This window comes from Macrotis lagotis, chromosome 1, assembly GCF_037893015.1.
Source record: "Macrotis lagotis isolate mMagLag1 chromosome 1, bilby.v1.9.chrom.fasta, whole genome shotgun sequence".
Taxonomy (NCBI): domain Eukaryota; kingdom Metazoa; phylum Chordata; class Mammalia; order Peramelemorphia; family Peramelidae; genus Macrotis; species Macrotis lagotis.
This window is the reverse complement of record NC_133658.1, coordinates 36,166,230-36,192,311: the sequence shown is the minus strand read 5'-3', so window position 1 is coordinate 36,192,311 and position 26,082 is coordinate 36,166,230. Positions and strand designations below refer to the sequence as shown.

The 26,082-nt window shown below is 36.5% G+C and overlaps 1 protein-coding gene across 1 annotated transcript in view; it reads left to right on the top strand.

Moving 5' to 3' along the window:
• Positions 1–26,082, top strand: part of LOC141495773 (uncharacterized) — a 41,276-nt gene that overhangs the window by 4,015 nt on the left and 11,179 nt on the right. Inside the window, exons 2-4 of the mRNA XM_074197488.1 lie at positions 4,894–4,987; positions 8,589–8,715; positions 24,030–24,125. Of these exons, the coding sequence (XP_074053589.1) occupies positions 4,952–4,987; positions 8,589–8,715; positions 24,030–24,125 (259 nt within the window). The 5' untranslated portion in view covers positions 4,894–4,951. The remainder of the gene's footprint in view (positions 1–4,893; positions 4,988–8,588; positions 8,716–24,029; positions 24,126–26,082) is intronic.

The window sequence follows — 26,082 nt, the reverse complement described above, 5'->3', positions numbered from 1 at the left end:
TAATGTGTACATTGTTCTCTTGGTTCTACTCCCTTCACTCAGCATCAGATCCCATAAGTCATTCCATGCTTCTATAGAGTTCAACCTTTTATGGTTTCTTATAGAACAATAGTATTCCATAGTATTCATGTACCATAACTTGTTTAGCCATTCCCCAGTTGATGGGCATTCCTAGATTTTTTAGTTCTGACCTTATTTGTGTGCAAAGTGTTTTGTAATTGTGTTCATATAGTTTCTGGGTTTGTCTTTGGAGGTAGAATCCCAAGTATTTTGTGTTGATTAGTTCATTTAAATGGAATTTCTTTTTCTACCTGTTGCTTTGGGCTTTGTTGGTCATGTGCATATATATATATATATATACATATATATATGTAAATTCTGATGATTTATATGGATTTATTTTATATCTTGCTACTTTGCTGAAGTTGTTAATTGTTTCAAGTGGTTTCTAGGGTTCCCTAAGTGTACCATCTTATCATCTGTAAAGAGTGAGTTTTATTTCCTCATTGTCTATTCTAATTCTTTCATTCTTTTCTTTTTTTATTGCTAAAGTCATTCCAGATCTAAAAGTATTTTAATAAAGGACCAGTTATCAATACTGTTTGGTACTGGCTAAGCAATAGAGTAGTGGATCAGTGGAGTTGATGAGGTACAAAAGAAACCGTAGCAAATGAATATTCTAATCTACTGTTTGAGAAACCCAAAGATACCAACTTCTGGGATGAAAATTTACTGCTGGATAAAAACTGCTGGGATAACTGGAAAATAGTATGTCAGAAACAAGGCATAGACCCACATCTCACCCCCTATACCTAGCTATGATTGAAATGGGTACATGTTTTAGACAAAAAGGGGGAAAGCAAATGTCACTTAAGAGAACAAGGAATAGTTTATCTGTCAAATATATGGAGAGGGGAAGAGTTTATGAACAAGCAAGAGATAAAAAATTATAAAATGCAAAACAGATAATTTTGATTACATTAAATTAAAAAGATTTTGCACAAATAAAACCAATGTAACCAAGATTAGAAGGAATGCAGAAACCTAGAAAACAATTTTCACAGGTAGTGCTTCTGATAAGAACACATCTCTAAACCATACAGAGAACTGAGTCAAATTTATAAAAATACAAGTCATTCCCCAGTTGATAAATGGCCAAAGGATATGAAGAGGCAGTTTTCAGATGAAGAAATTAAAACTATCTGCAGTTCTATAAGAAAAAGCTCCAAATCATTCTTGATTAGAGAAATGCACATTAATGTACCACTACTCTAATGTACCACTTCATGTCTATCAGATTGGCTAAATATGGCAAAAAAGCAAAATAATCAATGCTGTAGAGGATGTGGGAAAACCTGGGTCATTAATGCATTGTTGTTGGAGAAGTGAGCTAATCCAGTCATTCTGGAGAGCAATTTGGAACTATGGCCAAAAGGAAATAAAACTGTGCATACTATTTGATCTGCTACTAGTTCTGTATCCTAAAAAGATTGTAAAAAGGGGGGAAAGACCTACATGTACAACAATATTTATAGCAGCTTTTTTTTGTAGTGGAAAAGGATTGAAAATAAGAGGATGCTTATTAATTAGGGGATGATTGAACAAGTTATAGTATATGAATGTGATGGAATATTAGTGTTCTGTAAGAAATCATGAGTGGCCACACTTTAGAAAGGAAATATTTGCACGAAGTGATGCTGGGTGAAATCAGGAAAACTAGGAGAATATTGTACATTAACAGCAACATTATGTGATGATCAACTGTGATAGACATAGCTCCTCTCAGCAGTTCAATAATCAAGGAAAATTCCAGAGAGATCTATTATGGAAAATGACATCCACATCTAGAAAAAAAACAAGCAAAAACTATGGAGTCAAAATGCAGAATTGGGGCAGCTAGGTGGCGTAGTAAGGTGGCTAGGTGGCATAGTGGATAAAACACCGGCCTTGGAGTCAGGAGTACCTGGGTTCAAATCCGGTCTCAGACACTTAATCATTACCTAGCTGTGTGGCCTTGGGCAAGCCACTTAACCCCATTTGCCTTGCAAAAACCTAAAAAAAAATGCAGAATGAAGCACATTATGTTCATCTTTTATAATCTTTTATGTTCTTTCTTTTCTTTCCCCTTAGTTTTAATTCCTCTTTCACAACATGACTAAGCAGGACTGTACTGTGCAATGTTCATCAGATTGTTAGCTTCCATGGAGAGATCAGGGAAGGAAAGGAGATTGTTGAAAAATATGGAATTCATAAGCATGCACTTGGAAAAAAATAAAAAAATAGAACAATAATGGTGAAGTCTTGTAGCACATGCCATACAAAAATCAATTGAAGGAATCAAGGAGTTTTTTTTTGTTGGGAGAATAGAAAGCTCCCAGGAAATGTGATGACTGTTCTCAGTTGTTTGAAGGGCCCTCATTTCGAAGGAGAATTAGGCTCCTTTTTGTTTCACCCTAAAAGATAAATACAAGAGCAAGGGATGGAACTAAGAAAGAGGCAAATTTAGACTTAATAGAAAGTCATATACTTTCCAACAAAGAGAGGTTTCCCAAAGTGGAATTGCTTCCTTGGGAGGGAGGGTGCTCTCCCTCATTGGACATCTTCAGGTAATGGCAGTATGATCATTTCTCAGGTGTCTTGTAGAAGAATTCTACAGTTAGGGATGGGATGAACTGGCTGGTTTCTGAGGGCCCTCTGAGATCTTCAGATCCTGAATGAGAGTAAATATCATATTTCCCCATGTATAAGACACACCTAATTTTGGGACCAGAAATTTGGAAAGAAAAGTTGTTGTGGCTTGCTTCACCTTGGGGCCCACAGTGATGACCTCCCTCCCAGAGGGGAGCTTAGAATAAGGAGTCAAGCCACCACTGCCTTATGCCTCTAGCTCAATTTTATTACTGCTTAGCTTCTACATATATACTGTTAGGTCTTCCGGGGTAGAACAAAGAAAATGAGGTAATGGGGGGGAAGAGAATGACCAAGCAGGGTGTATGTGTAGCATCTTGTGTTACAGCATAATGGGGTATGTTGGGGGGAGGTGGTAAAACACAGCTGTGTCTTGTGTCCTTGGGCTGTGGGGTAGAATGTCCAGCTCCCAAGGACTCCAGTGCACCTTATCTCTTAGGGAGGCATGCCAGCTCCTGAGACTGTCCAGGTGGCGGTTTACTTGGAAATGATTTGTGTCATGGCTGTTACAATAGCCTGTGTTCCCACAAAAAGGTATTACATAAAGTTATTGAACTCGAGTTTTATTCATAAAATTCACACAACTCCTCATCACTCTCAAAACTCCCATCCATTAGCTTGTCCTTATCTGTGTTGGATGAGGAATCACTATCTTAGGAGAGGCTCTGACTGCTCTCCTGAGGGAAATGCAAGTAAAAAAATGTACAATCACTGAATAAGACACTCCTAGTTTTTAGACCCCAAATTTTTTAAAAAAAAAGTGCATTTTATACATAGGGAAATATGGTACAACTTTAATACTCTTCACTATCTGGTTTCAACATACTTTGATTTCATAGTTTTTAATTGCCTTCATATTCCCTTTATATCTGTTCCAGCAAAGTCACACTCCAAGATGTTTCTAAAACTGAATATTCTATTTCCCAGCTGAGAACTACAATAGAACTTTCCATGGTACCTAGAAGACACTCTTGTCTTGTCTAGTCTTTCCCTCTTATCATCCCCATCTTCCTTTAGAACTTACCACTTACCTTGGATGCCACCTTCCCCAGGAAGCCTTTCTTACTTCCCAGTTAATAGTTGTCTGGCCCTCCTTAACTGCCCATTGGTTTTCCTGGCTTATTCAATATCTCTTCAGGATCATGTCAGTTCCTTGAGGGGAAAAAGAGTATTTCCCTTTGGTATTGTATTTCCCCATGTATAAGATGTACCCTTTTTCAAAAAATTTGGGGTCTAAAACCTGGGAGCCTCTTATATGGAGATTATAGATTTTTTGACTTGCATTTCCCACTTTTTTGAGCTTGTTGCCTTCACATTTGTTACCAGTATATTAGGTTATGATTTACCACATTCTACCTAGAAATGGCTCAGAAAAGATTTCCATCCATTTTGAATTCAAGCTCTAAGTGATCCAGTTGCAAAAGTGAATGGAAATAGTGCTGTTAAACCTAAGTTTGGTCCTCCTCCAACTGAGACTGACCAGGAGAGGTAAGTCAGTCAAATGGCCTGAGATAGAGAGGGAATTGAAAGATAGATTGAAGGGCAAAGGGCAAGTAGAATTCCTGTGTCCACAAAGATGGTTCAGCAGGAGCCAAGAATTGCTGCTGAAAAAGAAGTGACTTATTTCCAAGGAGGACACACACTTGGGTGCTTCAGATTCATGAAATGGAATAGACTAAGCATGTGTCCACACACCAGACTTGCCCAAGGAGGGCTTGTGGCCAATCATAGACCAGAGCACAGTCAGGAGAGCAATCAGAGCCTCTCCTAAGACAGGGATTCCTCATCCAACACAGATGAGAATGAGCTAATGGAAGGGAGTTACAACAGTGATGAGGAGTTGTATGAGTTTTATAATGAATAAAATGAGTTCAATAACTTTATTCATATTTTGGGACCCAAAATTAAAGTGTGTCTTATGCATGGGAAAATATGATACTTTCCTCTCTCTCCCTTAGCCAGCATGTGGCAAAATGCTTTTTCCTCTAATAGATGTCCAATAAGTATTTGTTGACTTGACTTGTATCATGGAAACAGCCCAGGAGCTTCTTTACTAGTCACCTCAGTGGGGAGGTGACATGGGAAGGTGGGAGGGGAAGGGGGATAAGCCTTTCTAGACTACTACCATGTTTTGGGACTTCAGCCTGTGACTGTAAGCTCTGCTATTGTAGTCAATGTTAACTTGTCATTCCCTTTCCTCCCCAGCTCTGCCTCTTGTGGCTTCTGCCCTTCCCCAGGAGGTGAGAACATTGAAGAGGAAGGAATGGCATCTGTCCCCCTGACAGTCAGGGCCAGCATGGTGAGTAGAATCTGCTGCTTCCTGAAATATCGATTCATTCCAAAATGTGTAGATGGATTCCTTTCCCATATTCTGTGAACCCTGAATTTGTGACCATCCTGGAAAGTAGACTGAGTGTGAGAAGGAGCCATACACATCCTCTGATTATTCCTTCCTACCCCCATAACACTACTTACTGCATTTACTTTGTGTTCAGTGCTCTGCATGTTGTGTTAATCTCCCTCTGGATTCTGGAGGACAGGGACTCTTTGTTTTCCTTCTTTTAAATCTCTGGTGCCTTGAATTGTTTTTGACCCCTAGAATATGCTTCATCAAAGCTTAATGGTTTAGAGGAGAGCAAACCAAACCTAACTGTATAAGTTGTAAGTAATGGAACCAAGATTGCAGTCCTGGTCCTGAGACTCCAAGTCCACTGCCCTTTAACCTCTTTATTTTATTTCCCATTTGTGCCTTCTAGCATAGTCTATATTCATTACTTAGAAGAAGTTGGCCCTTCTCTCCCACCATGAGAGAGGTATGCCATTTTGTTAAGATATAGTAATAAAAAAAAAACCATTTTAATCACTCGAACTAAGTATTCTTGAGCCATTAGTAACAATTTGGGGGCTTATCTCGAGATATTAATGTAAATCTCTTTTCCTGGTATTTTCCAGGAAAAACATAAGAAAATAATGCATGCAAATGGCTTGATTTAAAACCCTCTTTCTTGGTGTTTTTTTCCTGGGGAAATATCTCAAAAGATTCCTGGGAAGATTGGCCTGGGTTTGGAGCAGAGAGTGATTAAAATATCTGGGGGTAGAACTGTGATAAAGGGGTGATTTCTAGGGTGATATTGGTGTCCAGAACCATCCTGGACTGACTGAGAAGTCCTCCAGGTGAGAGATCTGTCCCGAAGGAGAGGCCAGAGGATAATAGGGTGCACAAAAGGAGGGGCATTTGAGCATTCCCTCCAGGAATTTCCATGTGGCTGGTAGATGGAAGCTAAGGAAGCTGAAAGGAAGGAAGTTGATTGGATCGAGTGCTGTAGTTTTGGGATGTGAGTGCTGGATGCTTGCTTTGTATAAGAAGACAAGGTCTCAACAAGTCACCAGAGCTGGAGAGGATTTTTTGGAATTGATTCAGGAGATGCAAAAGAACATTGGATGTCTCCAGGGGAGAAGAGAAGAGAGAAGGGGAGACACTGAACCAGTTCATCTCTACCATCTCTTGTCTATGTGTACATTGGTTAGAAAACAGCTAATGAGAACTGCTGCTGGCTTTAAAGAAAAGTCAAAATGCATCTCAAAGACTCAGAACTGGGATTCCCAACAAAAGCAGCATTTGGAAACTGCTGTGTAAGGATCCCACCTGCTCCACCTGTAATTTGTGGCCTTGGAAGCCAAGTGCCTGCTATCTGGTGAGAAAGACTTGCATTCCTCTCTCCCGCAGCTCCCCCACTGCTGAGCACATCAAGGTCTTCTTGCTCAGAGGGGATGACTATGTCTACTTTGTCTTGTGACCAAAGTTTGAACCTAAGCTCATCTGGGAAATCCCTATTGTCTCCACTCCTGGTCCAAACTCCTTTAACTGAGATGGGCTCCTGGTCTCTCCCCCATGGTCTCTGACCTGAGGGAATATTGGACTGGACCAGTCCAATGAGAGAAGCTCCATATAATCAATTCCTTGATTACCAGCTCTGAGGCCTCTACTTCCAGACCAGAGAAATCCAAGAACCCAGCAACAAAACAGGATGACAGGGACCTGTCTATCAAGCTGAGTAAATAGACCAAGGATTTTAAATCAAAAGACATATTGAATACTGAGTTCTTTCAGTTGACCAGACACCCTTCAACTAGGCAATCCCTCACAGTTTTGCCTAGCACCCTTTCCTTCCCTTGTCCTGAAGTCCAGAAGATTCTAGAAATGCACATTGAAAATAGAGTGCATTTCCAGAGATGGGGCTTCCCCAAGAGAGTAGAAGAGTCACTCAAACATCTCAGACCAGAACCCCTCTACCTTACTTCACTGATAAACAAGCAGGCCCCGTCATCCCAGAGGAGGTCTCAAAGAGATCTACAACAGAGATGAGGACTGCAGTCCCCCCATAATTTGGCTCCATGGGAGGCAGACCAGGTTGGGTCATCCTTCTTGTGCTCTGAGTTGCTCCTTGATGAACTGGGAAAAATAGAGTTGAGGAGAAATTCTGAAGAGTCCCTAAAACCCATAAACAAGGACCTGCCTTCTCCTTCAATCCCAGTCCTGAACAACTTCTGTCCTTTGGGTAGAGTGGAGTCAAGTGGAGTCAAGACTAGATGTGTACAAGAGAAGTTCAGCCAATTTTTCTGGGGTCATCCCTCTCTGCATACTGAATCTCTGGTAGCCTCCTTTTTAGAGGCATGATTCCATCTCCTCATCCACCACCACCACCACCACCACCACCAAGTTCTCCCCTATGGACAATACTCTCTTCTTCAATGAACTATCCTACCTATTGTTTTCAACAATCATTTTTTTGCAAGGTTTTGAGTTTCATATTTTTCTCTCTCCTTCCCTTCTCTCCCCCTCCCTCCTGACAAAAGCAACCTAATATAGGCTATACATATATAATCATGCTAAGCATGGGTCCATATTAATCATATTTGTGAAAGAAGAATCAAACCAAAATGAGAGAAAAATAATATATAAGACAACTTTAAAAAAGTTTTAAGATAGTAAGTTTTATTATGCATTTGAACTCCACAATTCCTTCTCTGGATGTGGATGGTATTTTCCATCACAAGTCTTTTAGAATTGTCTTTGATTATTGTATTGCTGAAATGGACAAGTCCATCATAGTTGTTCATCACCCAGTGTTGCTGTTATTGTGTACAGTGTTCTTCTGGTTCTGCTCCTTTCATTCAGCATCAGTTCATGCAAATCTTTTCAGGCTATTCTGAAGTCCCACCCTCATGATTTCTTATAGAACAAAAGTATTCCATCATATACATATACCACAGTTTGTTCAGTCATTCCCCAATTGATGGGCATCCTCTCAATCTTCAATTCTTTGCCACTGCAAAAAGAGTTGCTATAAATGTTTTTGAATCTGAGGGAGTTTTCCCAATTTTATGATCTTTTTGAGATATAGAGCTAATAGTGGTATTGTTGGATCAAAGAACACACAGGTTTATTGCCTTTGGGCTAATTCCAAATTTGAGCTCACATTTTAAGAGGGACAGTGTTTAGTTGGAGATGAACAGAGGAGGCCAACCTGAGTGGAATATCGATCATACTTATAAATTGATGTTTTTAAGAGAAAACCTAGGATGACATGGTTGTCTTCAACTATTTGAAGATCCATCAAGTAGAAGAAGGAGTCAACTTATCTGCTTGACTTCAAAGGATAGAAATAGGATGCGTTGATAGAAGTTGTAAAAGGAAAACTACCTACAAATTAATATTATCCTGAATTAGAGTATCTTCATTGAGAGTCCTCAGTGAGAACCCTTAATAATAATAGATGCCTTGGAGGTCCTTAAAACTCAAACATTATAAATCTTTTAAAATTCCTTTCATGTTCACTTTTCTAAAATCAAGAGGAGCAATGATTCCTGAGTAAGCACAAATGTTTCTTGTTTTTCAGGAATCTATGACATTCAAAGATGTGGCTGTGGAGTTCACCAGAGAGGAGTGGATATACTTGGACCCTTCTCAGAAAGAGTTGTACAGGGATGTGATGCTGGAAAACTATGCGAACTTGGTCTGCTTGGGTAAGGACAGCTGGTCCCCTATGAGTAAGAACCTGCCCATTGGGATGATTGCTTCTTCCTTTAACAAATATTTGCACTATTTCAAGATTTTTTTAATTCAGTTTCAAAAAATTAGCTTTTTTATCTTGTCCCCACATTTTATTCCCTTACAATGCAAAAAGAAAAAGAAAAAAATCCATGTATGACAATATGCATAGTGAAGCAAAACAAATTCCCTTATTAGCCATGTCCAACAATATGTGTCTCTTTCAATATATTAAGTTTATCACCTCTCTGTCAGAATTTTATTATTGTTCCATTGGAATCATGGTTGACCATTGCATTAATTACTGATTTGAAATCTTTCAAAAATTGTTTGTCTTTGTGGTGGTGTTGTTAATGTATAAATTGTTCCGATTCTGCTTACTTCAATTTGGATAAGTTGAGGCAAATCTTCTAAAACTTCCATGAAATATTCCTTTCATGTACACCACAATAACATTCTGATACATTTATGTGCTATATTTTGTTTAAAAATTTCCAAATTGTTGGGCAACCCCTTAGATTGGGAAGTTAAGTGGCTTAGTGGACCCTGAATGAGGAAGATTTATCTTCCTGATTTCAAATCTGAACTCAGACATTTATTTGTGTTTGACTTAGTTTGCCACAGTTTTCTCATCTGTTAAAAAAAAATTCAAGAAATCATTTTCAAGGAAACCCTAAATGTGGTCATGAAGAATCAGACATGATTGAAATGACTGAACAACAACTACCATAACCCCTTGATTTCCAGTTCTTTGTCTTCTCAAGTAGAATTGCTACATTATTTGTGTCTTAAGTTTTTAACAGTTATTGTTTGCTGTGAAAAAATCTGAAATTCTTAATGCTTCTTTGCCCAAGACTCAGGGTACTTGTTCTTTGTGTCTTAGTTTAAAAAATCTTTGTTTTATAGGACTGGAAATTAGCAAATTGATTTTTGGTCCCTGAATATTTATCTTCCCCATTCCCTTTTGCATCAGATCTCAGATCCTTCCTTAAAATCTCTATGCACAGGTGGCTAGGTGGTACAGTGAATAGAACTTTGGCCTTGAAGTCAGGAGTACCTGGGTTCAAATCTGACCTCAGACACTTAATAAATTACCTAGCCGTGTGGCCTTGAACAAGCCACTTAACCCCATTGCCTTGAAAAATCTAAAAAAAAAATCTCTATGCACATACCAGCATATATAAAATGTTCCTATTGAATAAAACTACTAATTAAAGTCTTTTAGGAAGATTTTAGAAAAATGGTAGGTACTTCAAATTCCTCTTCAAACATTAACCTTCCCAAACAAATTCTGGCAGAATTTTGTGGGAAAAACCCACAAAAACTCACTGTGGGCAGAAACCATAAAGGGTAAGATGAAACAATTTTCCAAAACAAGATAATGTAGAAAATTGTCCAGAAAGGTCTATTGCATGGAGGTAAGAGTGGAATGGTGTCCAGCACAGGGCTTCTCCCTAGGAAACCAACACCAGGCCTTAAGGTTGACTGAATCCATAGTGGTTTGGCTGCTCTCAGCCCTCAGATTGTGAGGAGGTTAGACAACTAGTCCGAAAGATATTACAGATATCTTTTTGCTAGCATTGGATGCAGAACTCTGTTGCATAACTTGTATTTTGATCCACATTACGGTCCCAGGGCAAGGAGAGGCACTAGCACACCAGAGATTTTTGACCACAGGGGAACAAGTATCCTGGTCACAATTCTAGGGCACAAAACATCATACCAGCTTGGAAAAATTGAAAGCTTATATGATCCCCTATTCCAATTCTCCCAAAGTAGCTCTAAAAATAGATGCACAAAAAATCCCAAAGATTGGGACAGTGCCCCATCCACATTGGGAGTAGAACTTAATATGAAATTAATAATCAAGAAATAGATAAGTGAGCAATCAAGGAAAAAAATAACCTGATCTTTGAAAGTTGTAATGTGGACAGGGAAGATTAAAATACAGCCTCAGAAGAGAGCAAACTCAAAACTGCAACATCCAAATTCTCAACAAAAAATATAAATTTTGTGGCAGCTAGGTGGCACAGTGGATAGAACACTGACCCTGAAGCCAGGAGGACCTGAGTTCAAATCCAACATCAGAACACTTAATAATTACCTAACTGTGTGACTTTGGGCAAGTCACTTTAACCCTATTGCCTTGCAAAAAGCAAATAAAATGAAATAAAATAAATTTATCTCATGCCCCAAAAGAATAACTTGAAGAATTCAAAAAAGATTAGAAAATCAAAAGAGAGGGGTAGAGTAAAAATTGGGAAAAGAAATGAGGGATACAAAAAAAATCATGAAAAAAGAGCCAACAGCTTGGTAAAGGAGGCACCAAAAAAATACTGAAAAAATAGCACATTAAAAAACAGAACTGACCAAAGGTAGCAGGAGCACAAAAAAATCAGTGAAGAAAACACCTTAAAAAGCAGAATTGGCTAAAAAAAAGTTGTACAAAAATTCATTGAAGAAACAAACTCCTTAAAAAGTAGGACTGGTCATATTGGAAGAGGAGGTGCAAAAGTTCAACAAAGAAAATGATTCTTTAAAAATTGGGAAATGGGGGGATGGAGCCAAGATGGCAGTGTGGAGGCAGGAATTTCCAGAAACTCTTCCTCAGAAAATTTCAAATACTGTAAAATTATGACACTAACCAAATTCTAGACTGAGAATCAATAGAAAGACTTAGTGAAACAATTTTCTAGCCCAAGATAACTTGGTAGATCCATGAGACCGGCATTGGAAAGAGCTGCAGCATAGCCCAGGCAGGAGCAAATCATTTCCAGTTTTCCAGGAAGAACCCACAGGGTGCCTGGGTCTGTGGAGCAATTTCCAGACCTCTTGACCCAGGAATCACCAAGGGTGCTTGGAGGGTTGACCTGAGAACTCTGCTGCACCAAAGTGAGTGCAGAGCCCAGACAAGTGCAGGCCTCAGGGCAACCCTGCTCAGGGAACCTGGGGAGCCACCCAGCAACTGCTTCCAGAGTACTCAGTTCATAGATGGTAAGGGGGTAGGGAGAGACTGTAGAGGTCTCTTTGCTATCCTTGGGGCAGGACTCTGCTGCTTTCCCCATACTCAGATCTAGATTACAGTCTGGGCCCTATGTTACCATAGCAAAGCAGGGACTCTCCTCACAGCTCCAGGGCAGAAGGGAGTACTTGTGGTCATCCACAGACCAGAGCACAGGCCAGGAGAGCAGTTGGAGCCTCTCATAAGACATAGGGAAAATTAAAGTCCTTGGGGGCAGGTATCCCATAAATCCCCAAAAGCTTTGGAAATACATTAAAATCAGATCATAGACTGGGGAAATGAGCAGGCAACAGAAAATAAAGAATATGACCATAGAAAATTACTTTGGATACAGAGAGGATCAAAATATACACTCAGAAGATGACAAAGTCAAAGCTTCTGTATCCAAAGCCTCCAAGGAAAATAAGAATTGGTCTCAGGCTATAGAAGAGTTCAAAAAAGACTGAAAAGCAAGTAACTGAGGTAGAGGAAAAGTTGGGAAGAGAAATGAGAGCAATGCAGGAAAATCACTAAAGTCAAGTCAGCAGCTTGGTAAAGGAGATACAAAAAAATACCAAGGAAAATAACATGTTAAAAACCAGTTTAGAGGCAGAGCCAGGATAGCATTGGGAAGCTAACATGCTTCTGGAGCTTTCATCTACCAAAGATAAATGAAGCCTCTGCTCTGACATTCACACTACAGATCCTACCAAGAAAAAGAGAAGATTCAAAGAAATTTTCAACTGTAGTCATTGTAGAGGATCTTCAGTGAAGGTCTTTATCTTTGGGGGGAAAGGATAAGTAAAGTCCAGGAGACAGGAGAGCAGGGAAAGCCAGTAGAAACTTTTTTGTTACAGCACAATCCAGGTCCCAACATCTTAATAACAGCAGAGGTCCCAGCAACTAGTTAGCAAACCAATAGGGAGGATCCCAACCCTAAAAAAACTCTGAACCCTGAAAACACTAGGGTAAAAGACAGGATTTGGTTGGGAACAATCCACTGTTAAGTTAGAACCTAGACATAAAGGAAGATAAAAATTTCTGTAGAGGCAAAGCCTGGACTGCATAGGCAATATCTTGACCAGCAACAAGCAATGCATCAGACCCCAGCCCCAGGAGCAGAACTAAAACAACAAAGATGAACAAGAATGCTAAAAGAGCACTCACTATAGAAAACTACTTTACAAACAAAGATGACAGCAATGCCATGTCTGAAGAAGAAAGCAATGAAAAATCACTCATAGGGGAAGTATCAAAACAGTCTATAAATAGGACTCAAATACCAAAGCTCATTGAAGAGCTTAAAAATGAACTTAAAAAGCAAAGGAGAGAGGAATAAGAAAAATGGAAAAAAGAAATGAAAGTCATGAAAGAAAATTATGAAAAGTTGACCAAAGAAATCAACTCTGTTAAAAGTAAAAATAACCAACTCGAAAAGGAAACACAGAAGCAAATTGAAGAAAATAAAATCCTAAAAATTAAAATTGAACAAATAGAAACCAGTGAAACTACAAGACTACAAGATTCCATCAAACAAAATAAAAAGGCTAAAAAATTGAAGAAAATGTAAAGTACCTTTTAGGGAAAAATGAATGACCTGGAAAATAGATCCAGGAGAGACAATCTACAAATCATTGGAATACCAGAGAGCCTGGACTAACAAAAGGAAACATCATGAAGGAAATTATAAGGGAAAACTGCCCAAATCTACTAGAACACGATAACAATATAACCATTGAAAGAATTCACAGAACCCCTCCAGAAAGCCAGGACGAAAATTCCAAGGGCAGTAATAGCCAAATTCCAGAACCCTCAAATAAAGGAGAGAATATTGCAAGCAGCAAAAAGAAAACAATTCAAATACAAAGGGAACAAATCATACTCACAGAGGACCTATCAGTCTCAATACTGAAGGATTAGAAGAACTGGAATAGCATTTTAAGAGCACTAAGGACCTGGGATTACAACCTAGAGTGTACTACCCTGCAAAATTCAGCATATACTGTCAGGGAAAAAGATGAATGTTCAATGAAATAGAGGACTTCCAAAAATTCCTGACACAAAGACCAGAACTGAACAGAGAATTCAGAACACAAAAGTTCCATTAAAAAAAAAAAGGTAAATGAAAAGGGAATAGAAAAAAACAAATCAAATCAAAACAAAATTTGGTCAAGACTATCAAATTGTATACAGCTCTAAAAGGGAAGATATAACACTTCTAATTCTTTAGCACTTTACTTCTCTAAGGCTATTTAGAGAGTAGAATATAATTGAAGAGGATGAACCTAAAGGATATGGGTATAATTGGATCTTATCTCTCTATTGTAGAGGTCCAAGATGACATCACTATGTTTGAAATAAAAAGCCCTGAAGAAAAGCAGGGGTGTTAACTTTAAATTTAAGTTTCTCATTATCCTTTGATTCACTTTTATCACATGGTGATTAGCACTTTGTCTAATGAGGGTGTCATAAATTGAAAGGACCTGAGTCAGTGTCTCTGTAATGTACCATTATTTGTAAGGTTCTCAGTTGGGACCTCTAGAGCCTCCCAGTACTTAGAGATCTTTAAGACTCTTACAGTTAATTAAATCAGGGTTTGACTTAACAGGTGTTTCACTTAACAAGGGGTTAAGTGCCCCAGGTAGGGGTAGGGGGGTGAAATGGGAGAGAAAATAGGCCTTGCTTCACTTAACAAGGTGTTAAGTGAAAGAAAATTGGCCTGGGGGGAGGGGCACAAATAGTTTAAGAAATGATATGGATTTGGATGATACTTTGGCTCATGAGGGTGGTTGTGTGTACTTGAAAGCAGGTAAGGTAAAAAATGATTATTATTATAATTTGATACAATTTGAGTCAATGCTGCTAATCAAGCAATCAAGTAAACTATCTGTGATGATATCTTGATAACAATGGGAGTTTTCAAGCAATCAATATTAGAGTGATAAATAACTCCAAGAGAAGAAATATAAAGATTTATAATTTTAGAGGGGAAAGAAGGGAGAATGTGAATGCTTTGTCTTTCATTTTTTTTAGGTTTTTTTTTTTTGCAAGGCAGTGGGTTTAAGTGGCTTGCCCAAGGCCATTCAGCAAGGTAATTATTAAGTGTCTGAGGCCGTATTTGAACTCAGGTCCTCCTGACTCCAGGGCCGGTGCTCCATCCACTGCACCATTTAGCCTCCCCAAGAATGTGAATGCTGAGTAAATTCCATTCAATAGATTTAGCCCAGTGAGGGAATAAGATACCTTCCCACATGGGTTTAAAAATCTAACTTAATCTACAAGGAAGGGGGTGAACTGGGAAAGGGAAAGATAAGGGAAGAAGGGACTGATTAAAGGGAAAGTAGAGGTGAAAATAAGCTCAAAGTTAAATTTTTAAAAGAAAAGTCAAAAGGGAAAGGTAGTAAAAATTTGGTTAGGAGAAATAGGAGAAAAGGAAAGAGATAAATATAAGTGAAGAAAGATAGCAAAGTAGGAAATACAGAATTAATAATGTTAATTGTAAATGTGAATGAGATGAACTGTCCCATAAAACAGAAGCAGATAAAATATATTAAAAACCAGAATCATACAATGTGTTGTTTATAAAAGATACATTTGAAGCGGAGAGATATGCACAGGGTAAAAGTAAAAGGTTAGAGCAGAATATATTATGCCTCAGCTGAAGTAAAACTATCTGGGGTAGCGATCCTAATCTCAGACAAAGTAAAGGCAAAAATCAATCTCATTAAAAGGGATAAGGAAGGAAACTACAACTTCTTAAAAGGCATCATTGGTAATGAAACTATTTCATTACTAAACATGTATGCACCTGATGGCATAGTATCCAGATTCGTAGAGGAAAAGCTGAGTGAATTACAAGGAGAAATAGACAGCAAAACTTTAATAACAGGAGATCTCACTCTCCCTTTCTCAGAACTAGATAAATCTAACAAGAAAACTAACAAGAAGGAAGTTAAAAAGGTGAATGAAATCTTAGAAAACTTGGATATGAGAGACCTCTGGAGAAAACTTAATAGGGATAGAAAAGAATGTACCTTTTTCTTTGCAGTACATGGCATGTTCACCAAAACTGATCATGTACTAGGGCACAAAAACCTTATGATCAAATGTAGAAAGGCATAAATAATAGATATATAGTTCTCAGTGTATGATGCAATAAAAATGATATGTAATAAAGGATCAGGGAAAGATAAACCAAGAACTAATTGAAAATTAAATAACTTTGTCATAAAGAATGGATGGATCAAATAGGAAACAATAGAAATAATAATTATATCCAAGAAAATTATGACATCATGCCAAAATTTATGAGATGCAGCCAAGGCAGGTTTGAGGGGGAAATTTATATCTCTTAATGCCTAAATGAATAAAATAGAGAAAGAGATCAATGAATTGGATATGCACCTAAAAAAGCTAGAAAAAGTACAAATTAAAAATCCCCAATTAAATACCAAATTAGAAATTCTGAAAATTAAGGGAGAGATTAATAAAATGGAAAGCAAGAAAACCATTGATCTCATGATAAAACTGAGTTGGTTTTATGAAAAAGCCAATAAAAATAGTGAAACCTTTGGTTAATCTGATTTTAAAAAAAAGAAAGAAGATAACCAAATTACCAGTATCAAAAATTAAAAGAGTAAACTAACCACCAATGAGAAGGAAATTAAAGAGATAGTTTGGAGCTATTTTGCCAAACTGTATGCCAATAAATTGGATAACTTGAATGAAATGGATGAATATTTACAAAAATATGCCTAGATTAACAGAAGAGAAAATAAATTACTTAAATAACCGCATTTCAGAAAAAAAGAAATTGAAGGAACCATCAATAAACTCCCTAAGACAAAGTGAATTTGACCAAACATTTAAGGAACAATTAATTCCTATTCTATATAAACCATTTTAAAAAATAGGCAAGGAAGGAATTCTGCCAAACTTCTTTTATGATACTAGTATGGTGCTAATACCTAAACCAGGAAGAACCTAAACAGACAAAGAAAATTATAGTCCAATCTCCCTAATTAATATTGATGCAAAAATATTAAATAAAATTTTACCACTGAGACTATAGTAAGTTATTAGCAGGATTTAATACCCTATGATCAGGCTGGATTTATACCAGGCAGGCAGGGATGGAATCAACATTAGGAAAACACTCAATATAATTAAACATATCAATAGCAAAACCAACAGAAATCATAGGATTATCTCAATAGATGCAGAAAAAGTCTTTGATAAACTACAACATTTTTTCCTTTTAAAAACACTAGAAAGTTTAGGAATAAGTGGAATTTTCCTTAAAATAATAAATAATACATAGTATTATCTAAAACATCAACAAATATTATATTTAATGGGGATAAACTTGGAGCATTTCTAATAAAAGTAGGGGTGAAACAAGGATGCCCATCATCACCATTACTATTCAGTATAGTATTAGAAATGCTAGCCATAGCAATAAGAGAAGGAAAAAGAAATTGAAGGAATCAGAATTGACAAAACTTTCACACTTTGTAGATGAGATGATGGCATACCAGGAGAACCCAAGAAAATCATCTTAAAAACTCCTTGAAGCAATGAACAAATTCAGCAGAGTAGCAGTATATAAAATAAACTCACACAAATCATCAGCATTTCAATATATGAACAATAAAGCCCCAAAGCAAGAGATAAAAAAGAGAAATTCCATTTAAAATAACTGAAGACAAGATTAAATACCTGGGAATCTACCTCCCAAGACAAACCCAGAAACTATATGAACACAATTATAAAGCACTCTTCACCCAAATAAAGTCAGATCTAAATAATTGGAAAAATGTCAAATGCTCATGGTTAGGTCAAGCTAAAAAATGACAATTCTACCTAAATTAAATTACTTTTTCAGTACCATACCAATCAAACTACCAAATAACAACTTTACCAAGCTAGAAAAAATAGTAACAAAATTCATCTGGACAATAAAAGGGCAAAAATAGCAAGGGATATGATGGAAAAAAATGTAAAGGAAAGTGGCCTAGCTCTACTAGATCTAAAACTGTACTATAAAGCAACAGTCATCAAAACTGCATAATACTGATTAAGAAATAGAGTAATGGTTCAGTGAATTAGGGTAGGTTTAAAAGAAACTGTAGTAAAGGACTTTAGTAATCTACTATTTGACAAACCCAAAGACATTGGCTTCTGGGATAAGAAGTCATTTTTTGACAAAAATTGTTAGGAAAACTGGAAAATAGTATGGCTAAAACTAGGCATAGATCCACATCTCACACCCTATACCAAAGTAAGCTCAAAATGGGTACAGCATTTAGACATAAAGTGATACCATAGATAAAATTAATAGACCAAAAAATACTCTATCAGATCTATGGAAAAGGGATAAATTTATAACCAAACAAGAATTGGAGCACATTATAAACTCAAAAATGAATGATTTTTGACTATATTAAATTAAAAAGGTTTTTGCACTAATAAAATCAATGCTGCCAAAATGAAAAGGAAAGCAGAAAGCTGGGAAATAATCTTCACAACCAGGAATTCTGATAAAGGTCTCAATTCTAAAATATATAGCAAATTGTATCAAATTTATAAGATCGCAAGTCATTCCCCAATTGATAAATTGTCAAAGGATATGAACAGACAGTTTTCAAATGAAGAAATTAAAATTATATATAATCCTATAAAAATGCTCCAAATCACTATTGATTAGAGAAATTAAAACAACATTGAGGTATCATCTCACACCTATTAGGTTAGCCAAGATGAGAAAAAGGGAAGATGATCAATGCTGTAGAGGTTGTGGGCGGATTAGGGCATTGGTGCTTTGCTGGTAGAGTTGCGAAAGGATCCAATCTTTCTGGAGAGCAGTATGGAACTATGCCCAAAGTGCAATAAAACTGTTCACACACCTTTGAGTTAGCAATTCCAATTCTAGGTCTATATCCAGAAGAAATTATAAGAAATGGGAAAAATCCTACATGTTCCCAAATATTCACAGAAGATCTTTTTGTAGTGTCAAAGAATTGAAAAGTGAGTGAATTCCCATGAATTGGGGAATAACTAAACAAGTTATGGTACATGGATACTATATAATATTATTGTTCTGTAAGAAATTATGAATGGTCAAACTCTAGAGAAGCATGGAATGACTTATAGGATCTATTGCTGAGTGAAGGGAGTAGAACCAAGAGAACAATGTACACATCAACAACATTATGAGATGAACAACCTTGATGGAAGCAACTTCTCTCCATAGTCCAGAGAGCTAGGACTATTGTATCTGACTGGTTATGGACTATATTATTCCCAACCAGAGGAAGAAAAACAAAACAAAACAAAACATGCAGAAAAAGAGCAATCCTTCTGAATCTGATGAACACTTTATAAAAATTATCTCTTAAGTATCTCTTTCCCTTAATCCTAATTCTTTATACCAAAAATTACTAATTTGTAAACATATTTAACAAAATATGTATGTAAAATGTAAACTTGACTGTTCCCTGCTGAGGGGAGGGGGTAGGAAGGGATGATGGAAGGAAATTTTGTAATATGGAAATATGCATGTAAATATGCATGAAAATAAATAAACAGTTTAGGCCAAATGAAAATAAAGCAATTAAAAAGGTCAATGAGGAGAAGAATGCCTTAAAAACTAGAATTGGCCAGATGGAAAAGGACATAAAAAACCTCTCTGAAGGGACAGCTATGGGGTGCAGTGGATAGAGAACTGGTCCTGGAGTTAGAGCACCTGCATTCAAATTCGACCTCAGACACTGAATAATTACTCAACTGTGTGACCTTGGGCAAGAAACATAACCATATTGCCTAAAAAAAAAGCTCTGAAGAAATCAACTCCTTCAAATGTAGAATGGAGGTAAGGGAAGCTGATGACTTTATGAGAAATCAAGAAACAATAAACAAAGCCAAGAGAATGAAAAAGAAGAAAATGTGAGATATCTCATGACCTTAAAAACAGATTCAGGAGAGATAATTTAAAAATTATTGGACTACATAAAAATCAGACTTCATTTTTCAAGGAAATAATCTAGTAAAATTGCCTGATATCCTAGAAGCAGAGGTAAAATAGAAATGGAAGGAACCCACTAATCACCTCCTGAAAGAGATCCCCCCCCAAAAAAGCTCCCAGTAATATTATAACCAAATTCCAGAACTCCCAAGTCAAAGAGAAAATACTTCAAGCAGCCAGAAAGAAACAATTCAATCACCATGGCCCTACAGGTGGGATTACACAGGATTTGGCAGTGTCTACATTAAGGGCTTGGAATATGATATTCTAGAAGGTAAAAGAGCTTGGATACAACTGAGAGTCAACTACCCATCAAAACTGAGCAACCTCTTTCAGGGGAAAAGACGGATGTTCAGTGAAATAGGGGACTCTCAAACTTTTCTGTTGAAATGACCAGAATTGAACAGAAAGTTTGATCTCTAAATACAGTACTCAGTTGAAGCATAGAGAGGGTGAATGGAAAGGGCAAATTATGAAGGATTTAATGATGTCAAACTACATGTATTCCTCATGGGAAGAAGATATTTATAACTCATTTATATATATATATATATATATATATATATATATATATATATATATATGAAAGTAGTTAGAAGGAGCAGCTATAGACAAGGCATAGGAGAGAGCTGAATATAATAATATATTATAGGAGTGCTAGGTGGCACAGTGGATAAAGCACTGGCCCTGGAGTCAGGAGTACCTGGGTTCAAATCCGGTCTCAGACACTTAATAATTACCTAGCTGTGTGGCCTTGGGCAAGCCACTTAACCCCATTTGCCTAGCAAAAAAAAACCTAAAAAAATATATTATAAAGATGATGTCAGTGGGTGAAAGAGGAATGAATGTAATGGTATAAAGTAAAGGATAGGTAGAATGGGCTAAGTCATTTCACATAACAGAGTCAAGAAAAACTTTTGCAGTGGAGTGAAAGAAGGGAAGATGAGGAGGAATAAGTGAACCTTCATACTCATCAGAAGTGGCTAAGAGAGGAAATAACATATACAGTCAATAGGTTATAGAAATCTATCTTACCCTAGAGGAAAAAAAGGAGAGGAAAGGGATAGGAGAAAGGGGAAAGGGGAAGGGAAGGGGAATGTAGGTGATAGAAGAGAGGGAAGATTGTGTGAGAGGGTAATCAAATACAACACACTTCTGAGGGGGGACAGAGAGGGGAAAGAGAATAAAATAAATGGGAGTGGGGAGGAATAGAATGGAGGGAAATACAGTTAACAGTAACAGCTGTGGGAAAAAAAAATTATTGAAGCTACTTTTCTGATGGACTTAAGATAAAGACTGTAATCCATCCCAGAAATAGAGTCAAGGATATCTGAACACAGACTGAAGTACACTTTTTTTTCTCTCACTTTATTTTTCTTGAGGTTTCTCTGTCTTTTTGGGGGTGGGGGTTATGTTTACTTTCAGAACAAGATTATTGTAGTAATATGAAAATAAATAAAGCATTAAAATGAGGAATTGGGCAAGTAAAAGCTTATGACTCCACAAGACATCAAGAAGTGATAAAAGAAAATCTAAAGAATGAAAAAAGTAGATGAAAATGTGAAATCTTTTTGTTAAACAATTGACCTGGAAAATAGACTGAGGAGAAATAAGAATCATTGAACTACCTAAAACCCATGATCAGGGAAAAAAAGTCTTGTCATCTATCTTTGAAGTAATTATCCAGGAAAACTACCCTGTTCTTCTAGAATCAGAGAGTGGAAAGAGAAATTGTAAGAATTCACCAATGACTCTTTTTTTTTAGGTTTTTGCAAGGCAAATGGGGTTAAGTGGCTTGCCCAAGGCACAAAGCTAGGTAATTGTTAAGTGTCTGAGACCGGATTTGAACCCAGGTACTCCCGACTCCAGGGCCGGTGCTTTATCCACTGTGCCACCTAGCCGCCCCACCAATGACTTCTTGAACGAGATCTCAAAGTGAAACTTCTCAGGGATATTATAGCCAATTACAGAATTCCCAGATCAAGGGGAAAATATTGCAAACAAACAGAAACAATTCAAATGTCATGGAGCACCAATGATGATATCATAAAATTTAACAGTTTCCGTATTAAGGATCTGAAAAGCTTGGAATATGATATCCTGAAGGGAAAAGGAACTAAAATTACAACCAAAAATTGCTACCCAGTCAAAGTGAGTGATGGGAAAATATGAATTCAGTGAAATAGAGGGATTTCAAGTATTCCTGATGAAAAGACCAGAAGGAATAGAAAATTTGACTTTCAAATTCAATGGAAAGATAAAAAGGTGAAGAGGAGATATTGTAAGGAATTCAATAAGACTAAACTGTTTATATTCCTCCATGGTAAGATGATACTTGTGATTCCTAAGAACTTTCTCATTATTTGGGCAGTGATAAGAGTATACATAGACAGAGGGCATTGGTGTCAATTGAACTTGATGTAATGATAGTTAAAAAATCAAAATTAAGGAGTGAGAAAGAGGAATCCATAAAGAGAAGGGGGAAAGGAGAGGTAGAACAGGGTAAGTTATCTCACAATAAAAGAGGCACAAAAGAGCTTTTTTAGTGGAGTGGAAAATGGGGGAGGTCTTAGGAAGTGCATAAACTTTGCTTTCATTTGAATTGCCTTAGGGAATTATATATATACATATTTAATAAAAAGTAGAAAAGAAGGGGGATAAGGAAAAGGATAAGAGAGGGTGTGAAAAAAAATGGAGAGTATATTGATAGAGGTTGTAATTAGAGGCAAAACACTTTTCAGAATGGTCAGGGTGAAAGGAGACAGTAGGATATATGGGAAATAGGAAGAAGAGAAATACAATGAATAATTATACCTGTGGGGGTAGTTAGATGGCAGAGTGTATAGAGCACCAGCCCTGGAGTCGGGAGGACCTGAGTTCAAATCCAGCCTCAGACATTTAATACTTAGCTAGCTATGTGATCTTAACAAGTCATTTAACCCTATTGCCTTGAAAAAATCAAGTCACTTAACCCCATTGTCTTGAAAAAAGGAAAAAAAATAATCTTAATCATAACTGACAAAGCAAGTTTCTTTGATAAAGGCTTTATTTTATATAGAGAATTGTGTCAAATTTATCAAAATAAGAGCCATTCCCTAATTGATAATTAATCAATGAATATAAACACATGGTTTTCAGATGAAGCTAATCAAAGCTATCTATAACCATATGAAAAAATGCTCTAAATCACTATCTGCTTATATGACAGAAAAGGAAAATGACAAGTTTTGGAGGGGATATGGGAAAATTGAAACAATTATGCACTACCCAAGTTGTGAACTGATTCATTGAATCTGAAGAGCAATTTGGAATTATACCCAAAGCACTATCAAATTATGTATATCCCTTAACTCAGCAATATTACTACTACTCCTATATTCCAAATAGATAAAAAACAAAAAGGGAAAGGATCTTTATATACAAAAATAGTTTGAAGTAGCTCTTTTAGTGATGGCAAAGAATTGGCAATTGATGAGGTGCCTATCAATTGAGGACCTCATCAATTGCCAATTCTTTGCCATCAAGTTGTATATTATGATTGTGATGGAATACCACTATGCTATAAGAAATGATGTGCAGAATGCTCTCAGAAAAACCTAGAAAGACTTGAACTGCTTCAAAGTGACATGAGCAGAATGAGAACATTGTGCATCGTAACAACAATATTGTATGATGATCAACTATGAATGACTTGCTATTTTCAGCAATGTAATGATCCAAGATAATGCGAAAGGAATATGGTGAAAAATAATAACCCTCTCTAATGGAAAAACAGATGGAATATGAATGCAGATTCAAGTATATTTTTAAATTTTTTTCTTTTTTAACAACATGAATAATATGGCAATATGTTTTGAATCACTGCTTTTGTATAACCTGCATTAAATTACTTACCTTCTTTGTTCAGCAAATGAAGGGGAGTTAAGGGAAGGAGAGAATTTCAAATTCAAATTTTAAAAAATAAATATTAAAAATATCTTTCCATGTAATTGGGGGAAAAATAAAATATTAAATGAATAATTCTAAAGTTTTGGATGCTTTAAATGTCCAAACCCATTCTTCTGAAATATCCTCCTGATCTTCCCCATTAAATCATTGATTAAGATCTCTTGTAAGAAATAAAAAGAGACAAACCCAGTTAACATCGTCAATACTCTTGACAGTATAAGTAATATTCCATGCCCTTGTTCCTCTTCCTTTCCTTTAAGCATAGGAGGATTAAATTAGATGACAGTCCTTAGAATTTTTCCATTGTCTTTGAACAGGATTTGTAGTTTCCAAACCAGATGTCATTTATCAATTGGAGAGAAGAAAAGGATCTTGGGTGCCAAAGGGAGATATCCTAAGAAACAACTGCTTAGGTGAGTAAATGAAAATTGAGCAGATGAACCATTTCAAGAAACAACTCTGTCATTTAGGGGAAAAATTCTTGACTATAGAGGGAGTCAATCCAAGAAGCAATAATTAGGGTGACAAAATGAAAATGAAGCAGAAGAGAAGTTGTAAGCAATAGCTCTGTTAAGAACATTTATAAAGCATTGGACAGTCTGATATGTCCTCAAAACTCCTCAGATTTTTTCTCTTCCTGCTTGTACAAGGAAATGTCTCTGTAATCAATGAGGAAAGAGGGGGGCAGCTGACATTTAACTGTAACTCATCTGAATTGGGTAAAGGAGGGAATACATACACACACACACACCAAGTTGAGTACAGAAATATGTTTCACTCATGGGGGAAATGGGGGATGGGGAGAGGAGGAGGAGGGGAAAATGAATTAAAATAAGATTAAAGAGAGGGCAGATCCAAGATGCTGTTGAGAAGTTGGGAACTTCCTTGAGTTCTCTCTAGCTTCCCTCAGAAACAACATTAATCAAGCCTCTAAATAGAGTAGTAGTTCAGATGTCAGATAAATCAAAATTAGATCTAATTGAAAGGGATAAGGAAGGAAACTATATCTTCCTAAAAGGTACCATAGGCAATGAAGCAAAATCTATTCTAAACATATATGCACCAAGTGATATAGCATTCAAATTCTTAGAGAAGTTAATTGAGTTACAGGAAGGTTGTAAAACTATACCTGTGGGGGACTTCAACCTCCTCTAAGAACTAAATAAACCACTAAATAAACAAGAAAAAAATTTAAGAAAGTTATTATAATGTTAGAAAAGTTAGGTATGATAGACCTTTGGAGAAAACTGAATGAGGGAAACGAATATATCTTTTTTGCAGTGGTACATGGCAACTATACAAAAATTGATCATCTATTAGGACATTAAATACCTTACAGTCAAATTCAGAAGCAAAAATTTTAAATACATCCTTCTCAGATCATGATTGCCATAAACTTTATATATTTTAAAAGGGCCTTGGGAAAGATGGACTTAAAATTAATTGGAAACTAATTAACTTTAGAGAATGAGTGGATCAAACAACACAAGTCATAGAAATAATCAATAATTCCATCCAAGAGAATGACAGAAATGAGACAACACACCAAAACTTGTGGGTTGCAGATGAAGAAGGCATTAGGGTGAAATTTCATATCTCTAAATAGATAAAATAGTAAAAGAGGCAATTAATAAATTGGCCATACAACTAAATAACAAATTAAAAATCCCCAATTAAATAACAAACTAGAAATCCTGCAAATCAAAAGAGATTAATAAAATTAAAAGTCAGAATGCTATTGAATAAATGAAACTAAAAGTTAGTTTTATAACACAAACCTATAAAATGAACATACCTTTGGATAATCTAATTTTAAAAAGAAAGAAAAAAACAAATTACCAGTATCAAAAATGAAAAGGGTGGGGCAGCTAGGTGGCATAGTGGATAGAGTACCAGCCCTGGAGTTGACCTAAGTTCAAATCTGGCCTCAGACACTTAATAATTACCTAGCTGTCTGGCCGTGGCAAGCCACTTAACCCCACTGCCTTGTAAAAACCTCAAAAACAAAAATGAAGAGGGTTAATTAACCATCAATGAGGAGGAAACTATTAATTTGAAGCTATTTTGCTCAACTGTTTGTCAATAAATCCAACAATCTAAGTGATTTAAATGAAAATCTATAAAAGTATAAGTTGCCCAGATTAACAGAAAAGGAAATAAAATATTTTACTCCATTTTAGACTAAGAAATTGAACAAGCCATAAATGAACTCCCTAAGAAAAAAATCTCCAGGGCCAGATGAATTCACTAGTGAATTCTACCAAACATTTAAAGAACAATTAATTCCACACCTATATAAACAATTTGAAAAAATAGGTGCAGAAGGATTTCCTTCTATGGCACCAATTTAAATCAGAAAGAAGTAAAATA